At 33.6% G+C, this 23,834-nt stretch overlaps 2 protein-coding genes across 3 annotated transcripts in view; both read right to left on the bottom strand.

The window, feature by feature from the left end:
• LOC133175534 (large ribosomal subunit protein eL36-like) overlaps positions 1-23,834 on the bottom strand; it is a 415,093-nt gene that overhangs the window by 210,854 nt on the left and 180,405 nt on the right. The gene's annotated exons all lie outside the window — the stretch shown is intronic.
• Positions 566-22,938, bottom strand: LOC133175556 (uncharacterized). The gene is made up of 10 exons (XM_061310680.1): positions 22,828-22,938; positions 18,876-19,112; positions 18,286-18,360; positions 17,731-17,838; positions 17,193-17,393; positions 16,485-16,568; positions 16,055-16,114; positions 7,681-7,700; positions 5,901-6,160; positions 566-1,044 (listed from the first exon to the last, which is right to left on the bottom strand). Exons 1-10 carry the CDS (start codon positions 22,885-22,887, stop codon positions 596-598), a joined length of 1,554 nt encoding a protein of 517 aa, XP_061166664.1. The 5' UTR covers positions 22,888-22,938; the 3' UTR covers positions 566-595.

The raw sequence follows: 23,834 nt of genomic DNA, 5'->3' as shown, positions 1-23,834 counted from the left end.
ACTTAAGATGTTTAACATAACATAGCATGTAAAGAACCAATCTCCTATAATGCACTTACGAGTGTATATGTATTTTTATTTGATGCAAAACAAAAGACCGAATTAAAAAAAAAATTAAATTAAACAAAAAGTACTTTAAGGGACATATTAGGCCTTCTTTTTAGGAGAAATGATACTCAAAAAATACAAATGTACATAAGCAGAAACCAGGGATTATGCTCGCGTCAGAATTCAAATTGATCAAATAATACAAGACACACTTACTAAAGAAAGTTTCCAACTGTTCAATTTTGATTTTATTTTTTGGTTAACATTTGTGCTAAGTATTACAAATGACAAAAAAAAAAATTAAAAAAAATCAAAGATAAATGATGATTAAAAAAAGAGCGATAATATAATGAAATTATAACAAAACTCCCATTCTTATATTTTCAAAGTCAACTTCAAACTAAGTTTGTTGAAGTCCTCTATAATAATGATAAAAATTGTTCCAAGAAAATTTGCGTGTTTGATAGATTTGATATCGAATTTAAAACACGGTAAACTAATTCATAAACATTTTTTAGAGGTATTATTTGTACAGACAACACAATGATTATTCCTGATTGGATTCCTGAGATAATTCGAGACTGATATCTTCAGTAACTGGATCCCTATTGTTTGTCCTTCTTTTATACATCTCCAGAAATTGGATCCTTTTTTCAGCAATTGTATGCCGATGTTCAAGTTCTATATTCCTGAATTTCGCAGAAATACTTTTGTCTACCGTATGCTTGTATGTGTATCCGCTCTTCCCAAAATCATAACTTCGTGTAATTGTCGTTCCATTTAGAAGATAATAGTCTACACGTGCACAAAACTTCATTGCAGCATCCAGTAACGCCTTTAAGTGATATTTTTCGGCTGCGAGGATGTAATCCAGTAATGTGGTCACAGTCAGACTTGTTCCTGGTTTACACATGTTTGTCATAAACTCCTCACAATCGGCAACAAGAGGAGACTGGTACTCATGTGCCAAAGGTAGTATCTGCAGTACATTGCTTTCTACAAATGTACAGTGTAAAAATAATATGAATTTCTTCTTCTTTTTTTTTTAATTGAATAACAATGTTTGTAATGAATATCAAACATATTTTTAAAATAGATAATTGTAAGAATTGTGGCTCTGTTTTGTTATTTGTAACTTCAAGCAACATAATTATTCACACACATTTTAAGTGTTATGGTGATCGTATTTCAGGTTTTTTAGGCGTCATGCTTTTTTCTCTGCCAACCAGAATCTAAAACAGTGTGATAAGTTTACGCGTATCAGACTTTCACATTTTTTTAATAATAGAAAAACATTCATAAACGTTTATTTTGTTTTAGTATGAAGTTAAATATATAGGCAGAATGTATCGAGAAACAAAAGTTTTTCAACAACGAAAGGAGGATCCAATAATCAATATCATATTCATGTCTCTTAGAAGTTTAGGAGTAAAGAACATAAAGTACATTTTATAATAATTACATTGTAATAATCAATATATGAGAGACTTAGACCATTACTGAGGGTTCATTCCTGTACCCGGCCATGGACCATGAATTTTATGATTTAATTAAAGGACAAGCTATCCTCTACAGTCATGCAAATAAACTGCCTGCTAATGCCCATGAGAAAATTAAGATTGTTTGTTTGATGGATTACTGTTTTACGCAAAAATCGGCAGTATTCCTTCCATATTTCGGCAGGGGGAAATGAAGATATTTAAAAATTACTAGTAAAGTACATCTAATATGAAATATTTAGCATTACCCTGGAATCTGAACCATGAGCTAGGGGCCATGAATTTTTGGTAGAAAACTGAGGGTTAATTCTCATCATTGATTTCCTTATATAAAGAAGGTATTGTATTTCTAATTAAGGGTATGGTCAACTTCATTCGAGCATACACCATGGACAGAAGCCATTTTTTTAAAAAAATTATTAGAGTTGTAAATATTACTTTTAATCGTGGAGATAAGTTTGCCTGTTATGAGTAGAGAAAAAACTTAAAACGTAATGTATTTTCAGTAATTCAACTAGAACTGTCCAAAAGGGACAAATACCCCCCCCCCCCCCCCGCTGGGTTTTTCAGAGAAGGTACACCAAATCACTAATGTTTTCTAGATGTGAGAGGAGTTCACAATTAGCTTAAACATTTAGAGTGAAAATTTAATTACTCATTATATTTTTTTAGTGAATGAAACTAAGGTGCAGCCTAATAAAACATCAATACTAATAATTACAGTGTTTTTTATTACACTGAAAAAATAGTTTGCAACTATCTGTCATCTTTGTGAGACATGACACTCTGCAAATTGATTGCTGAAAAAAAATCATAATTAATTACACAAAATCAAATTGATCTTAATACCTTTATATCAAACTCAAAAATAAAAGGTTGGTTCCATTAACTATGTATTTTGACAGACATAAATTACAATTAAGAGACTTAGACAACAGAGATCTTTATTTCTTTCTGCCCAATTCCCAGGAGATAACTGGGTGCATGTCCACTCATTACTCCCAAGGGACAAATGGATTTACACTATCTGCTGTACAATGTAAAAACTGATTTTAATACTTTGCGATTTTTAGCTCACCTCAACGAAGCTGGGGGAGCTTATGTAATACCCTCGGCGTCGGCGTCCCAGGTTAAGGTTTTTGGAGCAGTTTTCTTTTCAAGTACTTCTATGGCCTATATTAGTCAGAGATGCATGGAGGATGCTTCTAGTTTGTTTCATTGTACCAGTCAAGGTTTCAGATGCTGCAATTTCAGCTAAAGAATGACCAGGTTAAAATTTTTGGAGCAGGTTAAAGTTTTTGGAGCAGGTTAAAGTTTTTGGAGCAGGTCTCATTTCCAAGTAACTATAAGCCCTATATTGACCAAACTTGCATGGATGATACATCTAAGGATGCACACTACTGAAATTGCTTCGGATGCTGGATCTGACCTACATTTTCCGGATGAGTGACTAGGTTAAGGTTTTTGGAGTAGATCTCATTTCCAAGTAACTATAAGCCCTATACTGACCAAACTTGCATGGATGATACATCTAAGGATGCACACTACTGAACTTGCTTCGGATGCTGGATCTGACCTACATTTTCCGGATGAGTGACTAGGTTAAGGTTTTTGGAGTAGATCTCATTTCCAAGTAACTAAAAGCCCTATATTGACCAAACTTGCATGGATGAAACATCTAAGGATGCACACTACTGAAATTGCTTCGGATGCTGGATCTGACCTACATTTTCCGGATGAGTGACTAGGTTAAGGTTTTTGGAGTAGATCTCATTTCCAAGTAACTAAAAGCCCTATATTGACCAAACTTGCATGGATGATACATCTAAGGATTCACACTACTGAACTTGCTTCGGATGTTGGATCTGACTTACATTTTCTGGATGAGTAACCAGATTAAAGTTTTTGGAGCAGATCTCATTTCCAAGTAACTATAAGGCCTATCTGAACCAAACTTGCATGGATGATGCAACAATCTCAAAACTTGCTTCAGATGCTGGATTTGACTTACATTTTCTGAATGAGTGACTAGTTTTAAGTTTTCAGATAAGTCTATTCCCAAGTAACTGCAAGCCCTATCAGACCAAAATTGCATAAATATTGCATCTAGGGATGCACACTTCTAGATTATTAGTTTAGTGTGGGACTTTGCCTTACTTAAAGACAACATTCCTTGAGGTGAGCTCTGTAATCTCTGATTACCTATGTTTTTTTTAGTTTTAATGAGTAGTTTTAGGCTGTAGTTCACATTTTTGTACAGATGTTCTAGATTCTATGTCTCAAACCTTAGACATGAACCCAAAATGACTAAGTCAATAAAAATGAAAAAAATAAAACACCTGTATAATGCAGAAAAATTATCAAATAATGTTGAAAATTTTAGGTGCACATCTTCATATGGTAAATAATAAGTGTACAAATTTTCATACAAATCTATGCAATAGTCTCTGGGAACAGATCCGGACAAAACCGCATAATAAAAATGAGAAAAACACCTGTAAAATGCAAAAAAAATTATCCAATCATGATGAAAATACCAGGTGCACACCTTCATATGGCAAATAAGAAGTGTACAAATTTTCAGACAAATCCTTTCAACAGTTTCCAAGAAATGGTCCGGACAATATTTTGTCTACAGACAGACGGACATGCTGATTCCAATATACCCCCCCCCCCCCTAAACTTCGTTTGCGGGGGGTATAATAATATATCTTATTACACTTTCATGTAAAATACTAAAATCATATTGGTTTAGACGCATTTAACAATTTGTAATGTTACCCTAAGCCTTAGCAACTCACTTGACAACGGGTAACAAAAAATAATATTATATAAGAGGATTATTTTTGTAAATTTCATTGGCTGAAAGGACTTCATGTGATATCCCCCTTTTGTGATATTGACGCGAAAGTGTCGGTTGACAATGGTTTTCCTTGTGGTGTCAATTTCAACTGTTACCCTCCAAAACAGGTACCATTTATTAATATGATATCACCAACTACCCTCCACCCAAGGGCCCTGAACTTCACAATTTTGATAGAGGGCTAAAAGTTTATTATAATTATTGAAAATGTTTGCATGTTAAAATGTCCATGAATAGAGAAGAAGATTTTCGAAGTTATAATGAACACCAAAAAATTGAGAACTTATTATAATCACGCATTTTTGGTACTGAACCATGGGATTAGGGGTCATGAATTTCCCAAATTTGATAAAAGGTTAAATATTTGTTGCAAACAGTGTGCCCAACTAGATGACCTTAATAAATGAATATGAAAAAAAATTCAAAGATGCATTTCCAATAGATGACTACTAACCTAGTCTCAGCCCACGTGGCGCAGTGGTTAGAGCGTCTGCTCTAGAGTCGAAAAGTAAGGAGTTGATCCTTACGTCGCGGGTTCGAATCTCAATGTGGGAAGTGGAGACCGGTCCTTCGGATGAGACCGTATAAACCGAGGTCCCATGTCACAGTAAATGCTGGCACGATAAAGATCCCTCACTGCTCAATGGCCGTAAGTGCCGAGCATAGGACAAAATTTGCAGCTCTCCACCCGCAAGTGGTGGTGTCTCCATATGAGTGAAAAATTCTCGAGAGGGACGTTAAACAACATATAAACAAACAAACCTAGTCTTACTCTGGGACTTGAACACTGAGCCACAAATTTACAATTTTGTAAAAGTAAGGTTTACGATTTTACTGAAACCATGCAAATAGTTTGATTGCTAGATAGTGAATGATGAAAGTAGAAGATATTCAGAGTGTAATGTATTTCCACTATATGACAGACTTGGCTTTATATTAATTGGAGCCTGAACCATGGAGGTCAGAGGTACGAGTTTTAAAATTTTGGTGGAGAGCTGAGTGACAGTATAATCATGGATATGGTTTGTCTGCTAAATGTCTTAAAGTATGAAAGAAGATTTTAAATGATGTCAATACCTGCCCAACTAAGCTCTACCTCAGGGCCAATGGGGCAGTAAATTTCATAATTTCGGTAAAACAATTTGCCCATAATTTGTCCAAGATTAAAGAAAATTTTTTTTCCTACATTTTCAATACTTGTATTTGACAAACTATTTGACCCACCTTGGAGCATGACTCTTGAATCCATGAATTTTACAATTTTGGTAGAGGCTTATTGCATGTTATAATCATGACTGTTATCCCCCCCCCCCCCCAAAAAAAATGGTCCCATTTGCTCACAGGTAGTTTATATAAAAATTGATTTTAATTGGTTCAGTCGTTGCGGAGAAGCTGAAAAGTTTAAAGGTGTACAACCGACGGACAATGCAAATATGCACGATGGACGATAAATGATGCATGACGACGGTATAGTGGATGACTTCTTTTACCTGTGACATCATGTTTCATGTTGGGATAAAAACATCTAAGAAATTCCACAACATCTTGGAACTTTTTGTCTTGAAGTGGTATCTCCTTTTGAGTACTTTCCTTAAAGTTTCCAGAAAACATTGTTTTAAATACAGGTGAATGTTGAGAAAGGACGGCTTTATTGACGTGAAGTTTTCTACCCTCCACAACTAAAGTCACATCTGTTTCTGGAAAGTCAATGTCTAACACCGGATTGTCATTGCTTTCATCGTCCGTGTTGCTTTCTCTTTCAAACTTTGACGACGATGCCATCTCTATTTTGGTTTGTTACGTCTAGACAAAAGCAAAAGAATATCTAATTAACTTAAAATTATACTCACACATAACCTTAATTGCCAACTTCTTTTCAGACAGTTAATCAAGCATGCATTCTATAGTACTAAATAATCTTAACAATTAAATTCAAACACTAAATTAAAGAAAGCTTCTTTGGTTTTGTTTTTCTTTCTTAACAGAATGAATCATTCAAATAATTATGAACTATAGCAGAAGAGTTCAAGTTCAGTTTATTCACCCAAACCAAAATACTGGTTCATGGTCCGGGGTACATTAAGAACATAATTATATATATATATATTATATACAAACTGGTTAAATGTACATATACATCTTTTTCTATTCATGATTTTAAAAGCAATTTTGACTCCAAAGTCTACTCCATAACTCCACTCCATGTCTCCAGTCCATGAATTACACGGTGCCGTCGCATGGCACTATTTTTTTATCACAGGAGCATGTGGAAAGTTATGAAATATAATACAGATTGTCGGCGGACTTTATATTCTAATTACATCTATTAGGGCTAAATAAGACACCATGTGTTGTGTAAAATTTTGACAATATAGAACGTTAATATAAACATTGCATGTATGCGACCTGCTGTGTATCGTTATTCTCGCTTAGGATGCGTTAGTATACGTGACAAATCGGCTTGTTTTCTTTCGTAATTGGGTATTTATTTTACACGCGCTGATCAAAATTAATGAACAAGTGTGATTCATTTGGTTTGTGCAAAACTTTTATTAAACCATTTATCTTACCTTAAAACGCCCAGAATTTCCACAAACCGCCTGTTTATCTACTTTCTTTTTGATCATACGGGTTATTATCGGCCGCAGCAGCGGCCGATCTATTTGTGGTTGTGTTAGAAAGTGCACATGGAGAAATGAGAAATTATTTTTTGTTGTTTCGATAGAATAATTCCTTATTGATAGCATGCATCAAAGTTTTGATTTTTTAATAAAAAATAGTTTTTATATTATGTCTTAATTATTGTTATAAAGGCATTTCAATTTTTTGTCAGTTTTCATATGATATTAATTTATGGTTTTATGGAAAAAAAAAAAAGCTTACAAGAAGTTTTCCCCAGCATGGGAGTGTATAATGTATAAATGCAACTCCATACGATCGCAGTTTCCGAAAAAATACAGTTCTTGAAAATATAAAGAAAAATTGTTTTGAAAGGATCAGTGCACTTAAGCTATGGGAATTGGGTCCCGGTGCTTTGAGAAAAATAAATATCCGAAGTTTCTTACTTTTTGTATCAGAATTATTAAACAATGTCTTAAGAGCAGGGTTTGATATATATCACATGAAAGTATTAAATAATGCTGAGCGACACTGGTTTTTGCGACGGGGTCAAGCGATTTTGTCGGATTTCTATTGAAAATCATATGCATACAAGTTTTCAACGACATTGTTTACATCGAGCCGCAACTTGTCCATTCATCTCATTTGCACAGAATGTGTATAAATTTTGACTTAAACTTATACATATCCTAAGGGTAATGTTGGACAATTTGCGGCTCATATGTAATTTTTTGAAAAAAAGTCTCCAAAGTACGGTCGAGTTAGCTACTAAATTAACAGGTCCCCGTGTGTCAACCCATATTGACCCGATTGATATTATAATCACTTTACTCACGTGACGTTTCACTGTTCGATACGTGTTCGATTGTGTCTGTCCTCGGAAGTTAAATTCCTTGTGTCTATTGACTTCCAACTTCAAAATATTGAAGAGTTTTGTGAAAATTGTATTAAGATTTTAAAGATTATATATTCTTCTTTTACTATTCTATTTTTTTGTTAGGGGTATTTTGAAAGAAATTCTGGTATTGTCAGTGCAAATCAGGTGCACGATTAGAAGGTATAGCTGTGCTCACGTCGCCTCTGTATTATGGTCTGCAGGCATCTGTAGACACAACCCAGCCCTAAACACTAGAATCATTTATTATTTGTGCACCACGAAACTACACAATCTCTCTCTTCTCCATTTAAATTCATAGTGTAGAATCTGAATACGGAAAAAATCAGGTGCTAATGTTTACATTCCACTTCCATACCATTTAAATGTCTCCGCCTATGTGCGGATACCTTAAATTCGGAAGTGGTCCAGTTCAATTTTCCGGAATTTAAGGTTAATACATGTTCTTCTCAATGAATTTGTCTGTAATTATAGAAATATGTATGACAAAACATTCAAAGCATAAATATCAAAAGCATATGCATGCACAATAACCACAGATTAATTTTAATTAGCGATTTATTGTAATTTAAATCTCAAAATAAATAGCCGAAAAGGTTCCAAATGACATACTAAAGTGCACTCATTCTTTGCCACTGGTGTGAATGACAAAACAATAATTACATTGTAATCGATACTTCACATTTATTGTGATGTCCATCGTCGCGCCTGTCGAAATCATCGGCAATCTCGTGTATATTGTGATCAGTACGTGAAACGTTTGCGGCCGATTTGATGCTTTGCATCAATATATTATCTTGTTATTATTTAAATTCAACCATCATTGAATCGCTATAGATTTAAAAATGCTCAGTCAGCAAATTTTGCTGTAAAACTCAGGGTCTTTCCACTGTCATCGTTGTACGTAGTGCATCGTTCGTAAATTTTTGAAAATTCCAAACAATTTTACTGTATAGAATTAATTGACTTTGAGAAAATGTATTGCCCCAGTCCCAGGGATCTGATAGATAAAATTGAAACCATCAAAATTTATTTTTCTGTTGGACATCTTTCAGGAAAAGTGTTTTCATGTTATAATGAGCAGTTAATCTTCTATCAAAATTGTGAAAGTCATGAGCTATTTTCATGCTGGAAAAACATTAAACCTTTAACATTTTTCTTTACTCATGAATACCTAACAGGTAAACTATACGCAAAGTAATGATAAGGAATTGCATAACTGGTAATTTTATCAGAGTGTATATTCAGAGTGAGGATAACACTATAATTTAAAAAAAAAATTGAATATTTTACATTCTGAAAACCTTTATTCCTTGACATTTTTAAAATAAACAAATGTACTCATAATAACATTACTCTATGACTTCTCTACAACTGTGCTCCAGTGATTCATTTATATAAACTCCATCATTTCTATAAAATCTTTTATACCCCTGAACATCTAGGAAACGAGTTTCATTCAATTTGATTATAAAACACTATTTTTATCAAATGTAAAATTCATGTCACACGAGTCCAGAATTCAGATCCCAGGCCTCAAGACCATAAACTAATATAAAAATAGACTTGAGTCAAAATTTAAATTTTAAATATCTTGATCCTAATACAGCGAGTATGTTTAGAAAGATTTCGGTTTGTATAATATTTCAGAATAAATACATGTTGAAATTTTTGTTATTTTTTTCAAAATTATTTCAAAAGTTATAATTTGAAAATTTCACTTAAGTTTGTTCTCAGTTTATAATCTTGAGGTCTGTTGGGGTTGAGTTTGGTTAGAGTGAGTGACACATGATTCAAGCATCTGGTTACAATCATAATATTTGAATGACTGTTGATTGTCGCTCTAGAGAGATCAGATCCATTTTCATCAGCGATTGGCCCCCGAATACAATCCGGGCAACCATAAAGAAAGAATTCTTCGTCGAGGGACTTATGTTTAAACTGTGAAAAATGATTGGACAGCGTTGCTTGTAAACGTCTGAACCAATATGGCTGAACTGATTGAACGCGAAGTTGATAACAATTCAGAAATTTTTGAAGAGGGTGCGAGACCGAGCAAATATATATATATATATATATATATATATATATATATATATATATATATATATATATATATATATATATATATATATATATATATAAAACTTGCGTAGAAGTGGAGGTGCTAGAAAAACAAAAGCCAGGAGGAAAGGTTTTTCTCCGAAGTGTAAAAGTGAATAATAGACAGACTCTAAGATACCTCACGAGTAAATGCACTGGCTATAAATTCCAAAAAATATGTCCTTGGAAAAAGTTTTTTTTTTAATTTAAGATTTGTGGAACATGTGCTTTTAGTCTTGAAACAATACACCTAAATGTAGAGAGTTTATCTATTTATATGGTCGTTTCTCAGAAATTTGTGGTATCCATTGATTCATGGTATTTTCTTGTTTTTGTCATTGTGCACATACATTACTTTTTTTCTGACAATTTAGTTTGATTCGTTTGGTACACAAAGGGTTATAGATCATCAGCTATGTCCAAAGATCCGGTAAATTATTAACCACACATGAATTCATAGTTTCACACATGTCAGGGTATATTAGGTAAAGAATAAATGAGCAAATGAGTACAAAAATTTCATTAAAGATTTCAAAGAAGATTTGGAAACTCGAACATTCGTCTCACGCCATGAAGTAGTATATACTAATCTCGGACAGACAGCAAAACTTCAAAATAAGTGGTTTAGGGACATACGCAACGTTGTTTGAACTTTATTGTTCTTTTTCCCTGGAGTTGAAGAGTTCCAAAACTTAAAGGAACTGTGTGCTACATTTTAATGTCTATATATGCTGTTGTACATTTCTTCTAAAACATATTTGGATAAACAAAACATCTAGAATATATGTTTAGTAATTTTTGATCATTTTTCTTTGAATTATACAAGAATTTTCATCAATTGATATCTTTTCAAAACCCCTGGTAATGCATGCTGATTTTTCGTCTACGAATATCTGATGGCACTATAATATTAAATTCAGAATATCTTGAAAATTTATCAGTAGGTAAGGTACGTTGCGTATGTCCTTAAAAGTTTAAATATTGCAGTGAAAAGATAATTTGTTGACATTTTTCCGACGTAATTTTAGAAAAAAAGATGTTTATCCAATCAAAATCAGAGAACATATTCCGCCAGAGATGAGTACATACCACTTCAGTGTGTCAGACGAATTTTCCAGTCTGCGAGCAGAGCTTTGACACTGATTACGGAATGAAATACAGACATAATGAACAGTAATCAAGTTCAAAAGTCTATTTAAAACAATACAAATCGGGAGCAGAGCAAGCACGGACTTCAAAAGACATCAGAGGTGGGATCAGGTGCCATGGAGGAGTAAGCATCCCCTGTGAACCGGTCACAACCGCCGTGTGCTCCTTGTCATGATTGGGCAAACGGAAAAATCCATAGACAACTCAGTTTGTAAATAAAGGGTGAAAAACGTTAGTCAGCGGTCGACTTAATGAAAGATTGTATTTGCTGACAAGGTTATTGTGTCAACCATAGAACTTAAGAAATGATTGCTTTAAACAAACCTGTTGATATCCTTGTTTCATCAACTTGTTTGTCAATAGCTTGCCTCATTTTAGAAATTGTTCATACTTCACAAACAACATCCCCAGGTCTTTATTATATTATCATATTTACATTCCATACTCCTTTTTTTCCTTTTTTGTAAACTAGTTATAAATTACCTGCTCTTCAGGAACATTGAAATACATGTATGAAAGTTGACAGCATAGGGTATTTAATCCCAAAGTCACTATTTGCTTGTAAGATAGATGAAAAGGTAACTTTTCGGGCATAAAATATGAAAAGAATAAAAATAAAGAATAAATACATTTGAAGTTCATTTCAATGTGTCATGAATTATATGAAATTTTCATTCAAATATCTGTATCCTTATTCAAAGCATCATTGCCTTGTATTATACAGAGATCTGCGTATGACGTTTGACTTAAGACGTTTTACGTCAAGAAATTGGCCAGTCGTAGATCTTATATATACCTATACTTATGGTATGTAATTGGTTTTAGCTTTTGGGGTCGTCGATTTATATAGATTAATGCCAGTATATCAAATGAGATATATTGAACCAAAGTAGTTTTGATATGTTTTTATTAGATATAGATAAAACAATTTGTAAATGATATTTTTAATATGTATTAGCATTTAGTGAGATCCAACTTTAGGATTTTTTTTCTCTTTCTAATACAGTACATGTATATGTAATGTTTTTGTTAGCTCACCTGAGCCGAAGGCTCAAGTGAACTTTTCTGATCAAAATTTGTCCGTTGTCTGTCGTTGTCGTTGTCGTCGGCGTCTTCGTCGTTGTAAACTCCTCACGATTTCATCTTCTTCTCCAGAACCACTGGGCAAATTTCAACCAAACTTGCCACAAAGCATCCATGGGTGAAGGGGATTCAAGTTTGTTCAAATGAAGGGCAATGCCCTCTTTCAAGGGGAGATAATAGAGAATTGGTGTAAAAATAAATAGCATCTTTTAAAAATCTTCTTCTCAAGAACCACTGGGCCAGGAAAGATAAAACTCATGTGGAAGCATACTCAGGTAGTGTAGATTCAAATTTGTTCAAATCAGGACCCCCGAGGGTAGGGCGGGGCCACAATGGTCTATCAAAGTTTTACATTGAAATATATAGGAAAAATCTTTAAAAAAATCTTCTTCTCAGGAACAGCAAAGCTCTGATTGGTCATATTTATGTGGAAGCATCCTCAGGTAGTGTAGATTCTATTTTGTTCAAATCATGACCCCCGGGGGGTAGGGTGGGGCCACAATGGAGGATCAAAGTCTTAAATAGAAATATAAAGGAAAATATCTTCTCATGAAGAACTGCAAAGCCATGATAAGTCATTTTGATATGGAAGCATCTTCAGGTAGTGTAAATGTGTAAATTCAATTTTGTTCAAATGATGACCCCCAGGGTAGTGGCGGATCCAGGAATTTCGTAATGCGGGGGGGGGGGGGGTGGTGAGTAGAGTCAGTGAGTCTGGGGGCTGCATTGAAGCCCCCAGTGGGTCTAGAGCAAGGCCTTGGTGGGGGTCTGGGAAGCTGACAAATTCTTACAAAGAAGAGATGTTTTTCCTTGAATTTAGGATAATGGACATACAAGTCCTACATAAAAATATTCAAACGGGGGGCGCACGCCCGGTGCGCTGGCCCTGGATCCGTCTTTGCGGGGGTAGGGTGGGGCCCACTGGAGGATCGAAAGTTTTACATAAGAACATATAGAAAAAAATATTTCTTCTCAAGAACAGAAAAACTATTGCTTAGTCATATTGAAATTCACAAGTTTTGTTTCTTATTACCCATACAGATGCTATATACCAAACAAAATAGTTGAAAATGGTTCAGTAGTCCAAGAGTAGCTCAAATTATATAAAGGTTTTCGGCCGAAGAAGGACGATGCATGACGACAGACAAAAAAAAAGATAGCAAAAGATTGTGAGAAACTCATTTTACCGAAAAAAAAACTTTAAAATAGCCACAACCTTAAAATAGCCTTAAAATACTCAAAATTCAAAGGACATTAAGATGAACCCCTTAGTATTGCAGAAAAGACAGAACCCATTCTCAATTTAAAAAGTTTTGTTTTGTTTGTTTATTGTTCTTTAACGTCCCTCTCGAGAATTTTTCGCTCATATGGAGACGCCACCACTTGTCGGTGGAGAGCTGGAAATTTTTACATATACTTGGCACTTAGGGCCATTGAGCAGTGAGGGATCTTTTTCGTATCAGTACCTACTGCGACACGGGACCTCGGTTTATACGGTCTCATCCGAAGGACCGGTGTCCACGTCCCACAGTGGGATTCGAACCCGCGACGTAAGGATTAACTCCTTACTCCGCGACTCTAGAGCAAACGCTCTAACTACTGCGCCACGCGGCCGACCAATTTAATAAGTGAATCAGGACCAAAAAATATAAATCATATATTTATTTGCCCATATACATTATATATACAAGTAATTGGGAAAAAACTCATACGAATTCGACAAGTGCTAATGCATAACATCATTAAATTCTGACCAGTACATTGTAGATATGATTCATTGACAGCTGCTTTTTCAATAAAAATGGAACTCGTAAATTTACTTACATTGTCATCAGTCATTTGCAATATTATTTTGTTAAAAAACATTCTCATTGTACACAAAAGTACTCTGAAGTTGATATTAAAAAGATGCTTGAGTTTCTGATTGACAATATTTATGTGGTTTTTGGAGACCAGGTCTTCCAACAATCTATTGGAATTTCCATGGGTACCAATTGCGTCCCGTTATTAGCAGACCTATTTTTGTATTCATATGAAGCAGAATTTATTCAAAATCTTGTACGGGAAAAGAAGAAAACACTTGCTGTGGCCTTCAACTCGACATTTAGATATATCGACGACGTATTGTCAATTCACAATGGTCATTTCCTTTCATATGTCGATACGATATATCCCAGTGAGCTTGAAATAAAAGATACTACAGAGTCTGACACATCTGTTTCATATTTGGATATTTTACTAGAAAAAGACGTTAATGGTAATCTAACATCCAAGCTTTGTCATAAACGTGATGATTTTAACTTTTCAATCATCAGCTTCCCTTACTTATGCAGCAATATACCTTCATCGCCTGCATATGGGGTTTATATCTCTCAGTTGATTCGATACGCAAGAGCATGCTCTACGTATGAACAATTTCTAAAACGAGGTAAGTTATTGACAAACAAGTTGATTAAATAAGACTATCAACAGTCTTCTTTTAAGTCATCATTTCGTAGGTTCTATGGTCGATATAATGACCTTGTCAGCAAATACAATCTATCATTAATAAATCAAATGCTGACTGACGCATGCATAACAAAAATGGACAGGAATAAGTCATTTAAGATACTCATGTGACCTAAGAAGTTTTAAAATGGCACATACATTAACTGATTTCAAAAAGCCTTATAATACTCAGAATTTCAAGGACATATAGATGTGCCCCTTTATATGACAATACCCATCCTCAATTAAAATATAAGTAAACAAGACAAAAATATAAATCATGTCTTTATTGGCCCATATATATTGCATAAACTGTACTAGAAAGTGAGAAAAAATAACCATACAATTTGGATTTCACTAAATGCAAATACTTATTAAAAATATCATTTACAAATTGTTTTATCTCTTTAAGTTTACAGCTGAAATGGGAATTCTGACTTGTACATAAAACATATCAAAACTACTTTGGTTCTATATATCTCATTTGATATACTTACATAAATCTATATAAATCTACAACCCCAAATGCTAAAATCAATAACATACTAAAGGTATATATGTAAAAGATCCACGATCGGCCAATTTCTTGACGTAAAACGTCATAAGTCAAACGTCATACGCAGATCACTGTATAATACAAGGCAATGATGCTTTGAATAAGGATACAAATACATATACAATGTAATACGTATAGTTTATGATCCATCAAAATGCATTTAAAATGTATTTTTTCTTTATTTTTATTCTTTTCATATTTTATGCCTGAAAAATTATCTTTTCATCTAATTTTACAAGCAAATAGTGTCTTTGGGATTAAATACCTTATGATGCCAACTTTCATACATGTACATGTATTTCAATGATCCTGAAGTGCAAATAATTTATAACGAGTGTTTACAAAAAGAAAAAAAAATATGGAATGTAAATATGATAAACGAAATGTTGCTTGTGAAATATGATGTATATTGATATGTATAGTTTAACGAGATCACCAATGTGTTATCTTTTTTCCCAGGATGCACCACGAGCTCAAAATGGCACCGGTTATAATAAGGATGAAAGAGATTCAATTATTTGTTCTTACACATCTCTTTTTTTTTAACCCGAATAATCATTAGAGTTGCATATATTGTCAAGCTACTAATAACTATAATATAAAGAATAGCATGATACTCCGCTGATAGAAACTGTCCATTATATAAAAGTAAAGTCAAGTATTTGGGAGAGGTCATCAGTTTACATTAAGAACGAGTTAAAGCTATGGTGGCTGTATGATCTCCTTTTACTGGATTTTATGGTTTCTTAGACCATTTTTTCTCCCTCCTCCACGCTCCTGCAGACACAGATGGCAAACACAATACACAGGATCTATGGACAAAGAAGTTGTTTATCATTAATTTATGCCGTAAGATTCAAACACATACCATCTTGGCACATTATGTAGCTCATTTTAATTTTTCATACACAGTTGTCCCTATCTTTTCGATCTTAATCTCTTAATATACTGTACGTATTTCACCGATAACAGCAATTAACCATTTGAAATAATGTGCCAGCCAGTGAATATTGTTGTTTTCAATGAAATTGCTAATGCATGATTTTTTGTACAAAGAGGTGGAGAAGTAAGCTCACTGGACTGATGAAGCAATCAAATCCACATATTTTTGATACTACAAATCTTTTTCTCGGGTGGATATACTCTTAGTCATTAAGAAACACAGCTCTCTTTATAACTCACCTCAAATATTGCTACCACGACACCAATACCAATAAAGATGTTACTGTACTTGTTAATAAAGTCTTCAATCGCTGAATAACATCCCTGTAATAAGGAAAAAAATTGAAAAAAAAAAACCGAAGAGCTAAAAATCTTAAAGCTCGACTTGTTTTCACGATTTTCAATAATGATAGCCATTTGTAAATCACAGGCAAAATTCAAATAAACTTGTCTCTATGAACATTATAACTTGCTTTAATATACAGGTACTCTGTTTTAAAGAAAGAAAATGAAAATATGTTCAAGTCAAATTTTCTCATGGATATCACCATCAAACCACGGGTTTTGTGTCCATTCTATTTCCACAAACCCGTGACTGCCTACTGCCTTAATTATCTCGTTCTCTCTCGAATTTTTATGAAAAATGATGAGATGGGATGATTTCTATGGTGAGAGAGAAATTCGCATTAGGCAGATATCGAGTTGTAAATTTTGCATTAGGCAGATATCGAGTTGTAAATTCTGCATTTACTGATACCTAGTAAATTCAAAAATTACAACGATACAGCTACGGGTTTGTGGAAATGGAATATGAAGTGCATTGTGGTTTTGTACGGAAATACAACTAGACGGAAATATTTTTTGGAGAAACTAATCAAGAAATTTCAATAATTTCCTCATAATCAAGTTCTACTGTAATGCTTTATTATCTAAGTCTAATTGTGATACCTTTTTCCAATTGTTGGTGGCATCTGTTGGGCTTTCAGCACAACTTGTATCGCTAGGGTAAGTCAAATCTGGGAATTCACCTTTGACTTCCGTACAACAGCTAACAGGGGTTACAAGAGGTCTTTCCTGTCCATTAAATGTTTTGTTCCAATGGGTAGCATTGCTGAAGTCTTCATAATTGTCTACTCCGCAACAATTAAACTAAATTTTTAAAAAACAATCAAAAATTAATATTCATTTTCAATGCATGAGATAATCTACTTTGGCAATTTTTTTTTTGTATTCTTTAAGGAATGAACCTCTCTTTCCTCTAACTCTATCTCTCATTTGGATTAATGGTGAAAAAAAACGTTTAAAACGAATTAATTAGAGATAAAAATTTTCATCTAAATATAAAAAAAAATTATCTATTAAAACCATCCTCTGTAGATTACTTTCAGAAAAACTGAATATAGACTTAGGCATTGCTTGCATGTTGGTGAGGGTTGGGGTGGTTGGGGTGGGGGCACAAGGATTTTCTTTTAATGGTTATACCTACCTCTATGAGAATGCTATTCCAGGCCAGCGTAACAGGCTCTTGTGACTTATCTCCTTTATATTTCTCGACGATTGATTTTTTCATACCATCCTTAATTACTTTGTCAACCTAGAAAATAGTGAAAAAATATAAGAAAACAAACTATAAAGGTAAAACCAAACCATTGATCTTTTAAGCTATAGTTTAGTATATATAGAGACCTGTACACAAGAGAAACAGGGGTATATTCATATATTCACATATCTTATCTGTAGTTTATGTCCATTGTAAGAGTAATTAAACTCAGAAAACCGATTTCCATTATAATAAATGAGATTCAATTACATAAAAGCGCTTCAATGAAATATTCCATAAGCTTTAATGAACACCAGGGAAAAAGCAAAGATATCCATAAGAAAAAGACGTTTGAATGAAAGATGTCGGGTTACATACGTATATGTGGCATAGGATGAAAATATACTCCTCATAAGAAGACTGTATACGGCGCGGATCTAAGAAGTCAGATTTAATAAGTTACTACTAATAAAACGGTGATCCACATAAAATCCAACTTACATCCTTTTTCATCAAAGCTGCCAAAACAACACCGGCGATTTCAGCAATAAGAACCAGAAATACAATGAGTGCATACTGCAAAGAGAGAGAGAAAAAAGGATTAATTTACATGTGTATGGTATATAAGAGCTTCGTCGTTCTTTTTCTAGTATCGCAATGGAAGTCAGAGAATAAATGTTTTAAAAACCAAAACCAACCCCCCCCCCAAAAAAAAAAATAAGAAAAGCGAGACCGACCGTGGGTTTACAACGATGCAAAAAACTGAAGATTGTCTCATTTTTTTAAATCTCATGACTTTTCTTTCCTCAGTGACACAGGGCATAAAGAAAGCCCTCCAAAAATTGCGCTTTTCGGAAAATTTTAGAAAGGCATGCTATATTGCAGCAACTCTTGGATGACTTGCTAAGTGCTAAATTACAAGTAAATTTGAAAATTAGAAAGGCATGCTATATTGCAGCAACTCTTGGATGAATTGCTAAGTGCTAAATTACAAGTAAATTTAAAAATTCCAATGGCATGTTATTTCATGGAAAATTTATTGGCCTTTGATGGTGTTTAGACCAGGAACAAAAATGACACGCAACACTTACAATGACAAGGAATACTCTCCATCCACAACAGGCCCCCAAACATCCAAGGACTCCTACGACGAGAATGACGACGCCTACAATGATGAAGACAATTGCTGATGACCCGAGGAGTTCATCAAGGTTGTAATTGGCAGAGTCCAGTTTGATGACCTTGAAAAGTTCGGCAGCATATTCCGTCACTAAGTCATTCTTGAATTTGACTAAACATCCAATGACCAGTAACACAAGACCTAGTATCTGTAAAATCATTATTCAATTCACAATTAAATTATTGAAAATAAATTTAGAATACTGTGAAAAAGGGCGGATCCAAAGTTTATATTAACATCGGGAATGGGGTTGAATTGGGTTGATCATTAAATATTGAGCCATGCAGGAAACAAAAAATGCAAACAAATCAATTTAACAGCGCAAACATGAATGTAAAGTACAGTATAATAAATTACAAAATGGTCGAAGGTTGTATTCAGTGCCTATAAGGCTATTTATAACAGATCTATTCTTCGAGATATTACATAATCCAACTCGGAGAGAATATTGTCATCTTGCCAATTCATATAATATGCTTTGCATTTCTTTGATATCCTGCCTCGTGTTTCCTTGTATTGAATTTTTAAAAAAGTCTCTTTTAATATCGTGTTAGTAAGTCGAAAGGTTTGAAAGAGTTGTAACTTAATATGTTGCGTATGATGTAGCATGTAGACGAAATGTGGTCATGAGAGCGAATATTTATACTTAAAACAACACTGTAGAACACATTTTTTTTTTTAATTTGACAATATTTCTTTTCAAAATACTTTAAATTTCGTATACCAAGAGCATTCCTTCTTTATTTTTATTTATTTAAAAGGGATTTGTAAAGGTTTTGAAAATGTTTACAATGTAACAATAAACAGTTTTGTTTCCCGGATACAAGTACATGTAATTTGCTTGTGCGCAATTAAAGTAGGTGCCAGGATTACGAATTGAAGAACGGCAAGACATTTTTAGTGTTCATCGATGCTATGTATAAACATATTCGATTGTGACGTTTGATTTCACTAGAATGGGCGGGGCGTACATGACTAAATAAAATGGAATGTTGTCCAACCTGTAAAAATTAAATGAGAGAGAGAGAGAGAGAGAGAGAGATTGAGATTGTTAGTAGTGAAGGCATTTAGCCATTTACACTGCTAAAATTCTATCTTTATTGTACAATAATCTGTGCCATTCAGAGATCTGAATTACTTTAGATTTCATATAAAATGTCTGGTTTAGCATGTTAAATTGTTTCTTTTTAATTTTTAAAAAAATATTTATTTATCTTTTTTAATGGTAAAATTTTGATTTCAATGACAGAATATCATAGTCCAAATCGATATGATCAAAACTTCTTGTGCAGAACATTCAACGAGGTACTCCAAAAATTCCCAGATAAACAATTTACTATCCCATAAAGATCACCAAAGAAGCTGCGCAGAGATCGTTGCATAATTTTCTAAAACAATAATTTTCTAGAAAATTTTAAATATTTTAATACCCCCCCCCCCCCCCGGTGAAGAAAAAACGATCTTGATATGTATAACTACATGCAAAACTGAATAAAACGATTTTCAATTATAGTAAATAGTCTATCCTTTGGTTTGATCGTAATAAATTGTCATCCTCATATAATGCATGTTTTGGACGCACGTGTTTTCGGCGTCTCCTGGTACATGCGGTTGAATGCTATATTGTTGTACATAGAATGGACTGAAGAAACAATGATGATAAAAAATATTGGACACCTGTGTGGCGAGAGAGAGAGAGAGAGAGAGAGAGAGAGAGAGAGAGAGAGAGAGAGAAGAGAGACGCCTTAAAAGGAGAGCTGATCTCCTTGAGAGAGAGAGGGAGAGCTAATCTCTTACGAGAGAGAGAGATAGAGCTAATCTCCTTAAAAAGAGAGAGCGAAAGAGAGAGAGAGAGAGAGAGCTAATCTCCTTAAAAGGATGATAAACAATGTTATCCAGAGTTGTTCACGAACTTCCTGAAATCGATGTGATGAATAAACAGGGCTTTGTTATCAGGTGAATGAAATTTCGAAATGTCTATACAGATGTAAACACTAGAAAAATCCGTGGGATGGAAGACATTTCAACATCATATGGTGTAGCTTTCCAGTGTACAGGGTTTGCTTTGTGCAGCACTTCTGGCTAATGCCGTAATTAAAATGCAGTACTTTCATTATTTATTTATATTATTCCCTTTCAGTGAATAAATTTTCCCGATAATCGATACAAACTTTAATTTTTTAACTACGTTTAAATGGGCCTCATACATGTATTACACAGCAGATTCTATTATCCGTCTTCTATTCAAGGTGCATGTACCCTCTTAAAATTACACATTTTGAAAAGCTGTACGTAATACTACATATCAATTTATCATGTACATGTATGTCAGAAATTAATGGACAACTGCTCCGGATTTTTCAAATAATATTTTTCTTATTTTGTACCACTTGTGACCTACTTTTGTAAAGACTATTTCACTGATCTTTACTTTACGTGTCACAGATGTTAAGCAGTTCGTGTTTACTAATGTTTAGGGAAAAGGACAATATTTGGGGTATCTTGATGTGGGCGGATTGAAGTTTCAGTTTATCAGGGTGTTGTCACACGGAATTTAAGATGAAAAAAAAACAAACTTGTGAATCATCAACTCCCATACATATTTCAAAAGAGCTTTGTCATTACGTATATACGTAGTTCTAGGAAAGTTTTGGTGCGCATTTTAAAGTCAGACGGGTATTTTTTTTTAATCTTGCAAAGTGCAATTTTTAATCAATTTTCTACAAAAATGAATAAATCGATGGATATTTAAAACTTATGTGACAAAAACAATTACTATGTTTAGCCATGTGAGAGTTTGCATGTGATGTATATAATCGATGGAAGGACTGTGTAAACAAATTTTAGCAGTGGTATAGATATGGTTACTAATTGTTCTTGAGTAAAATTTCCTGCATGCCAGATCCATCACTGGTCGTTAAGATTTATATTATAAAACTCAGCAACAATGTCATATGTGCACATGGTGGTCACATCTGTCGTTTATGAAATATTCAGTACAATGCACAGTCATTTCTTTTCTGTGATAGATTTTAGATACATTTATTTGTAAATGCTTGCAAAGACGTCTTTTTTCAAATGTTATAAGTATTTCTGTTGTATTTTCGATAAGATTTTTTCCGTATGACAAACGCTGACCGATAAAATATGACAAGCCTGGCTTAATTTGTGTTGGTGTGCACAATGTGTGAAATAATATGAGATGCTTGGCCCCCGGGGAATGTCACAAGTACATTGTTTTCATCAGCGGTGAAAATCTTATTGCAGTTTACAGGATTAGGACAAAAAAGTACAAAATCTAAAATCTACAACGCCCTAGTTATGTTCTTAAAATCTGCCTGGGGTTGAGATAAGAGGTTTATTTTATATGTGGTAAAAATAAAATTGTGAGAACATTATATTGTCCTGAATCGAATGTGTTCTCATTTCCTTTAATATATACCAGACTGAAAACCAAAAATGGATCAAAAGTCACACACAATAGAATAAAATATTTGGCAGCAATTTACGCCGCGATCCGCATGTTTGGCGATCCCTAGCTCGAGAACAGGTTTTAAAATATCGGAGTAAATACGTATAACATATTACGGCCAACATTCTCTCTCTCTCTCTCAAAGATAATATTAAGAACATTTTTAAAAAAAATTCTGTAGGGTATAAATTTCAATGATTGAAGTTCATTTTGGTATCAAAGTAGTGAAAATCGAATTGACAAATAACAAAATTGCTCCTGATGTTTGTTAAAAGATGGCGCCCTGCCATATAGATTAAAATCTTAACACTTTTCACCTGTATCAATATGTATAAATGTAAGTAGCTATTTGAAACATTTTTGCTGTGTACAAAATCGTTGGTCAACTTACCGTGAATAAAGTATTCACTGTGACAAGAAAAACTTTTCCAACTGTTGACCCACAACCCATGCTGAAGGTTTGTTTTGATGTGATGAAAATGCAGTTCACCTGACCAATCTATAGGTAAACCTCTCCTAATACGTCATAAAGGAGGCGCCTTTTGGCTAAATATAGAACAGTTCTCGTGACGTGTTACTCATGAGTACATTTCGAAATAAAGAATAAAAAGTAATATTGTCGCTTCTTACATGTATATCAAATGCAAAGACTTTTTACTGCGAAATAATATTGTATATGTACTTTCATTATGTATCATGCATTATTTAGTAGCCGTTCAAGAGAGAGAGAGAGAGAGAGAGAGAGAGATGAATTCTATTAAATGATTTTAATAAATGACTGGAAATACTCGTTTCGAGAATTTAAGCTTGGAACGTACACATGAAATATTAAGTCTCTGTTCACTCATTATTAAAACATTTAAACAAGTGATTTCCTCGAAAAATAAATTAATTATTGTCCCATCACATCATTGTGTTACTTTCCTAATAATAGACACTTTTTCCCCGTTGGGATTGCTAGAGCAGGCCATGTTTTGTAGTTTTTAGTTGATTTTTATTTATTTATTGATTGGTGCATAAAAATAGAAAATGTATAATTTTATTTTCTTTACGAAAGTTTAAGTGCGTGTTTGAAAAATATTCTAATAAATATTTTAATATTTTAAAAATATTGATAATTATTCTTTCAAATGATGACAATTCATGACCGTGTGATACTAAAAATCTTAATTTATGATATTTATCCACTGAATATAATTCAATGCAATAAACATAACAAGTGTATTTGTTGTATTACTATCAACAGCATATTCCATGTAACTTATGTAACAGACATGGAACCGAATAGGGGAGTTTACAAGTGAGGAGAGTTTTAGAACGAAAGAAAAAGGTGGGAAACGCACCAGCGAAGCAGGGAAATTGGTATTGCACTTAGCATATTTATTTATTTTATTTATT

This window comes from Saccostrea echinata, unplaced genomic scaffold (assembly GCF_033153115.1).
Source record: "Saccostrea echinata isolate AGI-Se365-2 ecotype Australia unplaced genomic scaffold, CSIRO_AGI_Sech_v1 ptg000002l, whole genome shotgun sequence".
NCBI classification, from domain to species: Eukaryota; Metazoa; Mollusca; class Bivalvia; order Ostreida; family Ostreidae; genus Saccostrea; species Saccostrea echinata.
This window is presented reverse-complemented; position numbering and strand designations above follow the sequence as displayed.

Excerpts from the sequence above, each read along its gene's own strand:
- LOC133175556 (XM_061310680.1), bottom strand. The coding sequence starts at position 22,887 with ATGGGTTGTGGGTCAACAGTTGGAAAAGTTTTTCTTGTCACAGTGAAT. Across the intron at positions 17,839-18,285 it reads CAGCTTTGATGAAAAAGGAT|GTTGACAAAGTAATTAAGGA; the intron begins GTAAGTTGGATT and ends ACTATTTTCTAG. Across the intron at positions 1,045-5,900 it reads CATGAAACATGATGTCACAG|AAAGCAATGTACTGCAGATA; the intron begins GTAAAAGAAGTC and ends GTACATTTGTAG.